Here is a 9319-nt window from a genome sequence, read left to right on the forward strand (position 1 = left end):
AGATCCGGCCACTGCACTCCAGCCTGGGCGACAGAACGAGACAATGTCTCAAAAAAAAAAAAAAAAGAAAGAAAAATTTTCTTTCAAGGCACTGTCTTGATCTTTTGCCAGGCTGGAGTGCAGCGGTGTGTGATCATAGCTCAACACAGCCTCGAATTCCCACGCTCAACTGATCCTCCTGCCTCAGTCTCCTCGGTAGCTAAGACTACAGGCACATGCCACCACACTGGCTACCTTTTTTGTAGAGACAGGGGCCTCACTTTGTTGCCCTGACTAGTCTCGAATTCCTGGCCTCAAGTCATCCTCTCACCTTGGCCTCCCAAAGTGTTGGTATTACCAGTGTGAGCCGCAGTGCCCAGCCCAAACATTTTTTAAATAACGAGGGAGAGGCATCTCTATTATTCATATTTATTCTTCCACATTTGTGGGTTTTTAATTCTTTTATGAACTAAAACATCTATACCAACCAGAGCATGTTAATTAGGTTAGCAAGAGTTCCTAAGTGTCTATACAACAGTAGCTTTAACAGGGCTTAAATGAAAATATTATATATTCATGTCTACTTCACAGTTAACATGACATTCCGAAAAGAAGAATCGATCCCATCAACACCTTACCTGGTTGTTGATGCATGGGCGATGATATTTCCTCCAATAGGTTTTTTGGGATCAGCAGCAAACATGGCTGCTCCATCCACTTGGGCTACCACCTGATTAGTGATTACCACTGCTACACCAAACTGATGGGGAAAGGATAAATGTCAATTTTGTGGCCGTAGACACTCCAAGAACCTTAATGCTGCCACTACTTTGCCCACAAAGCTACGAATATCTAATGTCTCTCTTCTTCCTTTTCTAATAGAGCTTGATGATCTCAGGCACTGATGTCTTGGCCTCCTAGCAAGGTTCCTGGAATTCACAGCCACTGAAAGTAGGCATTCTCTGTCCCTATCCCACAACTTACCTCATCAGCAAGTCGCAGAAGCATCCGCAGAAACCTCGCCAAGTGCATCTGCCTGGCTGAAAGCTCACCTCGACCCGAGTAGTCCGTTCTGTAAAGGGCGGTGGCACTGTCTACAATAAGCAGTGCATACCTACAGGAAACAAGGATTCTCTGAAGCCTATTTCTAGCCTGTGTCAGATTCTGCTCCCTTCCTTACCACCCTAAAATCTCATATTCATAGTTTTTCTTGTATATAGATGTTTTATTAAAATATTTGCACAGCACTAACATCTGAGGCACCATTTAACAAGATTTCCAGCAAGTTCAAGTAGATTATGATTTCATTTTTAATAGGTACTTGACCTAAACTATAAAGCAAGAGTGTCAAAACAGGAATTAAACTTAAACCTCCTCATTTCTAATTCAAGCTACTACCAATCTGGCCAAATAGCCATTACAAGACTCAGGGAAGGACTCTAAGAACATATTTGGTGTCTTACACCAAGCACACACCTAGATTCTACCATCATGGCTGATGCTTGATAAAGGAGCTGGGTCTGATGGTCTGTGTTGAACGCTCGAGCATATGCTACATTATCCAGGACATCACTGCCAGACAGACCATACCTGTGGGAGAGGAGAGAACATTTTTAGGCTGCACACAGAACTCAGGCAGATGAGCAATTCATTTCTGACAATTACCTGAATAGGGAGGGAAGAAGTGGTACTGAGAGTAGTTTCAGGGCCAAAGAATGTAATTCCCTTTCTATTAAGAAGTTCAGGCAAACTACAAGCAGAGAGATGATAGCACTCAACTACTCTGAGCTCTACAGGCAAGTAAAGCAAGTCTTCAGGACAAATCAAATCTATTCTTTTTTTTTTCCTTTGAGACGGAGTCTTGCTCTGTCACCCAGGCTGGAGTGCAGTGGCGTGATCTCACTGCAACCTCCGCCTCCCAGGTTCATGCGATTCTGTTGCCTCAGCCTCCCGAGTAGCTGGGATTACAGGTGTGCACTACCATGCATGGCTAATTTATTTTCAGTAGAGACAGGGTTTCGCCATACTGATCAGGCTGGTCTTGAACTCCTGACCTCATAATCTGCCCACCTCAGCCTCCCAAAATACTGGGACTACAGGCGTGAGCCACCACACCCTGCCTAAATCAAATCTATTCTTTGAGGGCCAGGAGCGGTGGCTCATGCCTGTAATCCTAGCACTTCGGGATGCCAAGGCAGGTGGATCACCTGATGTCAGGAGTTGGAAACCAGCCTGGCCAACATGGCAAATCCCTGTCTCTACTGAAAATACAAAAATTAGCTGGGCGTGGTGGCAGTCACCTATTATAATCCCAGCTACTTGGGAGGCTGAGGCAGGAGAATCACTTGAACCTGGGAGACGGAGGTTGCTGTGAGTGGAGATCGCACCATTGCACTCCAGACTGGGTGACAGAGTAAGACTCCATCTCAAAAAAAAAAAAAAGTTCAAAAAAGAATGTTTACATAAAACCCAGTGTGCTATAATTATATTCTAGATTTATGATTCTATCATGAAGATAAACAGATGGCATAAGGATAGAATTACACCTTACGATCCTGACCAAATAAAAGAATGAAGAGATGTATGTTTTCTCTATTTAGATCATGAATGTATGGTTAAACAAACAAACAAACAAAAAGCTATAACAGGCGTAAGTACTTTACTTCACAAGTCTTCTAGTTGTGCCTCAAGAAACACTGATATGGCTGGGCACGGTGGCTTGCACCTGTAATCCCAGCAATTTGCGAGGCCAAGGTGCGCAGATCACTTGAGATCAGGAGTTTGAGACCAGCCTGGCCTACAGGGTGAAACACCGTCTCTACTAAAAATACAAACTGTAGCCGGGTGTGGTGGCAGGTGCCTGTAATCCCTGCTTCTCAGCTCCTCACGAGGCTGAGGCAGGAGAATCGCTTGAACCCAGGAGGCAGAGGTTGCAGTGAGCCGAGATCGCACCACTGCACTCCACCCTGGGTGACAGAGCAAGACTGTCTCAAAAACAAACAAACAAAAAAATACACTGATATAATCTACCATCAGAAAGGGAGAAGAGGCTGGGCGCAGTGGCTCATGCTTGTAATCCCAGCACTTTGGAAGGCTGAGGAGGGAGGATTGCTTGAGCTCAGGAGTTTGAAACCAGCCTGGGCAACATGGCAAAACCGCGTATCTATTTATAAAATTTAAAAAAATTAAAAATTAAAAAAGAAAGGGAGATTATCTATTTGCTATAAAAACAGAGAAGGTTTACCGGAAAAAAGAGTTATCCTAGCTTTTCTCTCAGCAGCACTCACAAAAAAAACTATGGGAACCTCTGTGCTTAGGCTCCAGAAGCAGGACATGGAATTCTCACAGCTTGGGAAAAGTTGGCTGGAAATAGCATCCTCTTTCATAGTGTTTCTTGAACTTTCTTAAAGATAAGAATAACCTGGAACACCCGTTAGGAAACAAATTCCTGGGCTGGGCACGGTGAGTCACGCCTGTAATCCTAGCACATTGGGAGGCCAAGGCAAGCGGATCACTTGAGGTCAGGGGTCCGAGACTATCCTGGCCAACATGGTGAAACCCAATCGCCACTAAAAATACAAAAATTAGATGAGCATGGTGGTGTGTGCCTGTAATCCCAGGTACTTGGGAGGTTGAGGCAGGAGAATCGCTTGAACCCGAGAGGAGGAGGTTGCAGTGAGCCAATATCATGCCACTGCACTCCAGCCTGGCAGCCTGGGCAACGAGTGAAACTCCATCTCAAAAAAAAAAAAAAAAAAAAAAAAAAAATGAATTATAATTATCAGGGAAGAGCCTGGTAATTTGTATATTTAACAAATACCTCAGGTTATTCTTAACATGTACATTTGAAAATCTAAGCTTATGTCAAATGAGCGATTCTCCTGCCTCATTCTTTCATAGTACTTCAAAGATTTTCAAGCAAGGCTAGCAATTGTGGTCATGGTTTTCAAACTTTAGCAAGCATAAGATTACCTGGAGAGCTTGTGTTTTGTTTTTTTTTTTGTATTGTTTTTTTGAGATGGAGCTTCGCTCTGTCAACCAGTCTGGAGTACAGTGGCACGATCTTGGCTCACTGCAACCTCCGCCTCTCGGGTTCAAGCAATTCTTCTGCCTCAGCCTCCTGAGTAACTGGGATTACAGGCACCTGCCAACGTGCCCAGCTAGTTTTTGTATTTTTAGTAGAGACGGGGTTTTACCATGTTGGCTAGGATGGTCTCAAACTCCTGGCCTCAGGTGATACACCCCCGTTGGGATTACAGGCATGAGCCATGGTGCCTGGCCCTGGAGAGCTTGTTAAAACAGGTTGCTAGCCCGAGTATCTGACTGTTTCTGATTCAGTAGATCTAAAGTCCCATCAGACAATTTGCATTTCTAATCTCAAGTAATGGTAATGCTGGGGACCATGTTCTGGGAACCCCAGAGCTACAGTAACATGAATGTGGGTTAATATTCTTCAATAGGGCATGGCAAAAATTAATCAGTAAGGGCTCTTCTGTTGTGAATGAAAGAGGGCTATTTTTTATTAGCTTAAGGAGGCCTTGTGACATTTTCAGAAATATACATTTTTTTCTTGATAGAGAGACCTGATTTTTTTTTTTTTTTTCAGATGGAGTCTCGCTCTGTGGCCCAGGCTGGAGTGCAGTAGTGTGATCTCGGCTCACTGCAAGCTCTGCCTCCTGGGTTCACGCCATTCTCCTGCCTCAGCCTCCCGAGTAGCTGGGACTACAGGTATCCGCCACAATGCCCAGCTAATTTTTTGTATTTTCAGTAGAGACGGGGTTTCACCGTGTTAGCCAGGATGGTCTCGATCTCGATCTTGCGATCCGACCGTCTCGGCCTCCCAAAGTGCTGGGATTACAGGCGTGAGCCACCGTGCCTAGCTGATAAAGAGACCTGATTAAAACAAATTAATGAAATTTCTATGTAAACATATTTTTCAGTAAGGCACAGTCACTCATGCCTGCCTGTAATCTCAGCACTTTGGGAGGCTAGAAGGGAGAATCACTCTAGGCCAAGAGTTCGAGACCAGCCTGGGCAACACAGTGAGACCTCATCTCTACAAAAATAATAGGCGGGGCACGGTGGCTCACGCCTGTAATCCCAGCACTTTGGGAGGCCAAGGCGGGTGAATCACGCAGTAAGGAGATCGAGACCATCCTGACTAACACGGTGAAACCCCATCTCTACTAAAAAATACAAAAAAATTAGCCAGGTGTGGTGGCGGGTGCCCGTAGTCCCAGGTACTTGGGAGGCTAAGGCAGGAGAATGGCGTGAACCCAGGAGGCGGAGCTTGCAGTGGGCCAAGATCGCACCATTGCACTCCAGCCTGGGCAACAGAGCGAGACTCCGTCTAAAAAAAAAAAAAAAAAAGAAATAGACCGGGCGCTGTTGTTTATGCCTGTTATCCTAGCACTTTGGGAGGCTGAGGCAGGGGGATCACCTGAGGTCCGGAGTTCGAGACCAGCCTCAACATGGAGAAACTCCCTCTCTACTAAAAATACAAAATTAGCTGGGCGTGGTGGTGTATGCCTGTAATCCCGGCTATTCAGGAGGCTGAGGCAGAAGAATTGCTTGAACATGGGAGGCGAGGTTGCGGTGAGCCGAGATCGTGCCATTGCACTCCAGCCTGGGCAACAAGAGCAAAACTCTGTCTCAAAAAAATAAAAAAAAAATTAAAAAATTAAAAAAAAAAAAAGAAAAAGAAAAAGAAAGAAAAATAGAAAAATATTTGCTGGGCTTGGTGGTGCGTGCCTGTAATCCCAGCTACACTGAGGAGGGAGGACTGCCTGAGCCCTGGAGGCTGCAGCGAGCTATGATTGTACTGTTGCATTCTAGCGGGGCAGAGTGAGACCCCATCTCTAAAAACACAAACAAAAAAAAATATTTTTTGTGAGCAAAACATTCATTAACAAATGCTGAATGCATTGCTCTATGGCTTGGGCATCCAGTGTTGACCAAATCAAAGTTCTTGTCCTCATAGCCTATATTCTACTAGCTCATCTATCCTATCTGAATACTTACTTATGTTACGAGACGATGTTTTAGTGACTCTGTCCAAAAGAGAATCCTTAAACTACTAAAATAGTATACTTAAAAGTATGAATGCTGTACAAGATTGCCAAAACAATTTTGGGAGGGAAGACACAAGTATATACATCTTCAGAAAACTAAGATCAGGTTGCAAAAGAGTAATTCCTTTTCCTTCATAGGAATTTTGTAGGCAGAGGCAAAAAGCTGCAATTACTATTCCAACCTAATTTTGTGCTTCAGTGGTATACATTTAATAGGTTGCAGTCCTCAAATTACAAGCTGGGAAAGATAATTTGATTATAAAACAAGAGAGAATATTCTCCTCAACTTATTTAGGCAGGTTCCAACTTGAGTCTGACACCTCAGCATACAATTAAACTGTTTTATCACTGGGTTTCCATAAAATGTGTGGCAGGGTTAAATTACCACATTTGACCCTACACAAAGGAAAAGAAGTAAAACAATTTTGAGGATGTATTTCAAAACTTTATTTGAGGATACAGAAACTTATAACCTCTTCACAAGCTTTACTCAGGTATAATTAACATACCTCAAAAATGGCCTGCTGTAAGTTTAAAATTCATTGAGAGCTTTAGTGAATTTGCAGAGTTGTATAACCATGAGCACAATCCAATTTTAGAACATTTTCATCACCCCTAAAAAAATCTCTCAGCTTCATTCACAGTTACTCCTAATTCTTATCGACAGTAATCACAATTCTTCTATCTCTTAGATTATCCCCTTCTGGAAATTTCATATAAATGGAATCATACAATATGTGGTCTTTTGTGTTTAACTTCTATCATTTACCATATTTCAAAGTTCATCCATGTTGTTAACATGTATCAGTACTTAAGTTCTTTTTTTATTGCTGAAGAGAGAAAACAAATTTTGTTTATTCATTTACCAGTTGATGGACATTTTGGGCTATTACAGTGATACCATAAACATTATCATACAAGTCTTTATATGACATGTTTTTATTTCTCTTGGGTATATAACTAGAGTAAAATTGCTGCATCATATGGTAAATTCATTTTTAACTTTTTAAGCAGCCACCTATTTTGCAAAGAGACCACCAATGCATATTGTCACCAGCAATATGTGAGGGTTCCAGTTTCTCTACGTCCTCCCAGTTTTTGTTACTGTCTTTTTTATTATAGCCTTCATAGTGGGTGTAAAGTGGTAGCTCACCACGGTTTCAATTTGCATTTTCCTGATGATTAATGATGTTGAGCATCTTTTTATGTGCTTATCAGCCATTGTATATCCTCTTTGGAGAGATGTCTATTCAAATCCTTTGCCCATTTAAACAACTGGATTATCTTTTTATTGTTGGGTTATAATAGTTCTTCATATATTCTGGATACTAGACCTTTATCAGACACATGATTTGCAAATATTTTCTCATATTCTTTGGGTTATCTTTTCATTTCCTTCATAGTGTCCTTTGAAGCACAAAAGTTTTTAATTTTGATGAAGTGAAAACTCACTCTATTATCAATTTATTTTTCATGGACTGTGTGTTTGGTGTTGTAGCTAATAAATATTTGCCTACCCCAAGGTCACTAAGATTTTCCCCCATGTTCTCTCTGAAAAATTATAGTTTAGGCTCTTATTTAGGATTACCACCCTTTTAAAAACAGTATGGTAAAACATATAAGATTAAATTGAGCATTTTAACTATTTTAAAAATATATAATTCAGGTGCATTAAGGATATTCATGCTGCTATGCAACCATCACCACTATTCATCTCCAGAGCTTTTTCATCATCCCAAACTGAAACTGTACCATTAAACAATAACACCCCAGTCTCCCTACCCTCAGAAAACCACCATTCTACTTTCTGTCTGATTTTGAAGTACCACATATTAGCGGAATCATACAGTTTTTGTCCTTTTTTTTTCCTTTTCCAAGCCAGAGTTTCACTCTTGTTGCTCAGGCTATAGTGCAATGGCATGATCTCGGCATACTGCAACCTCTGACTCCCAGGTTCAAGCGATTCTCCTGCCTCAGCCTCCGGAGTAGCTGGGACTACAGGTGTGTGCCACCATGCCTGGCTAATTTTTCATATTTTTAGTAGTGATGGGGATTCACTATGTTGGCCAGGCTGGTCTCAACTGACCTAAGGTGATCCACCTGCCTCGGCCTCCCAAAGTGCTGGGATTACAGGCATGAAGCCACCGCGCCCGGCCTCAGTTTTTGTCTTTTTGTGACTAACTTATTTCACTTAGCATGTCCTCAAGGTGAGTGGATGTTAATAGCATGTGTCAGAATTTCCTATCTTTTTATCTGCAGGACTAGGTCTAAGAAAAAAATTTATTTTCTTCCTTTTAAGGCTAAAATAACATTTCATTGTGTGTATATACCACATGTTATATATTCATTTGTCAATGGACATTGGGTTATTTCCAAAGCTATTGTGAGTAATGCTGCTATGAACATCGGTGTCCAAGTCTCTGAGTTCCTGTTTTCAATTCTTTTGAATATATAGCTGGAAATGGAACTGCTGGATCACATGGTCATTCTGTGTTTAATTTTTTGAGGAATGACCACACTGTTACCTATTTTAATTTTTACGTGTGGTGTATAAGTAAGGGTCTAAAGTTATTGTTTTACATTTGGAAATTCACCTACATCAGCACCATTTATTGAAAAGACCATTCTTTCCCTCATTAATTGCCTTGTCAGCCAGGTTTGGTGGCTCACATCTGTAATCCTAACACTTTGGGAAGGTTGAGTTGGGAGGATCACCTGAGGCCAGGAGTTCGAGACTAGCCTGGGCAACACAGCGAGACCACGTATATTTGTAAAAAATTTAAAATTAAAAAAAAATCGCCTGTTACCTTTGTCAAAAATCAAGTGACCATAAAAGTTTCATTTCTGAACTCTCCATATTTATCCTTATGCCATCACCATATTGTCTTGGTTATTGTAGCTTTATAATAAGTTTTTAAACCAAAAAGTCTAAAATCTCAAATTTTCTTTTTCCAGACATTTCAGCTATTCTGGGTCCTTTGCATTTCCATATGTTATATCCCATAAATGTTGTGATTATTTTGTAAATTTCTGCAAAAAAAAAGCTTGCTGGAATTTTGATAAGGATTGTGTTGAATCTGTAGATAAATCTGAGGAGAACTGCCTTTTCTTGAGACAGACTCCACCCAGGCTGGAGTGCAGTGGCACAATCTCAGATTACTGCAACCTCTGTCTCCCTGGTTCAAGTGATTCTCCTTCCTCACCCTCCCAAGTAGCTCGGACTACAGGCAGTACGCCACTATGTCTGGCTAATTTTTTTTTTTTTTTTT

At 41.6% G+C, this 9319-nt stretch overlaps 1 protein-coding gene across 1 annotated transcript in view; it reads right to left on the reverse strand.

Annotated features, from left to right (window-relative positions):
- Positions 1–613: 613 nt before the first annotated feature.
- Positions 614–9319, reverse strand: part of RAD51 (RAD51 recombinase) — a 37746-nt gene continuing 29040 nt past the window's right edge. The window contains exons 7-9 of the mRNA XM_011932712.1: positions 1456–1569; positions 964–1093; positions 614–739 (exon numbers count right to left, since the gene is read on the reverse strand). Of these exons, the coding sequence (XP_011788102.1) occupies positions 614–739; positions 964–1093; positions 1456–1569 (370 nt within the window). The remainder of the gene's footprint in view (positions 740–963; positions 1094–1455; positions 1570–9319) is intronic.

This window comes from Colobus angolensis, unplaced genomic scaffold (genome assembly GCF_000951035.1).
Source record: "Colobus angolensis palliatus isolate OR3802 unplaced genomic scaffold, Cang.pa_1.0 Scaffold97, whole genome shotgun sequence".
NCBI lineage: Eukaryota > Metazoa > Chordata > Mammalia > Primates > Cercopithecidae > Colobus > Colobus angolensis.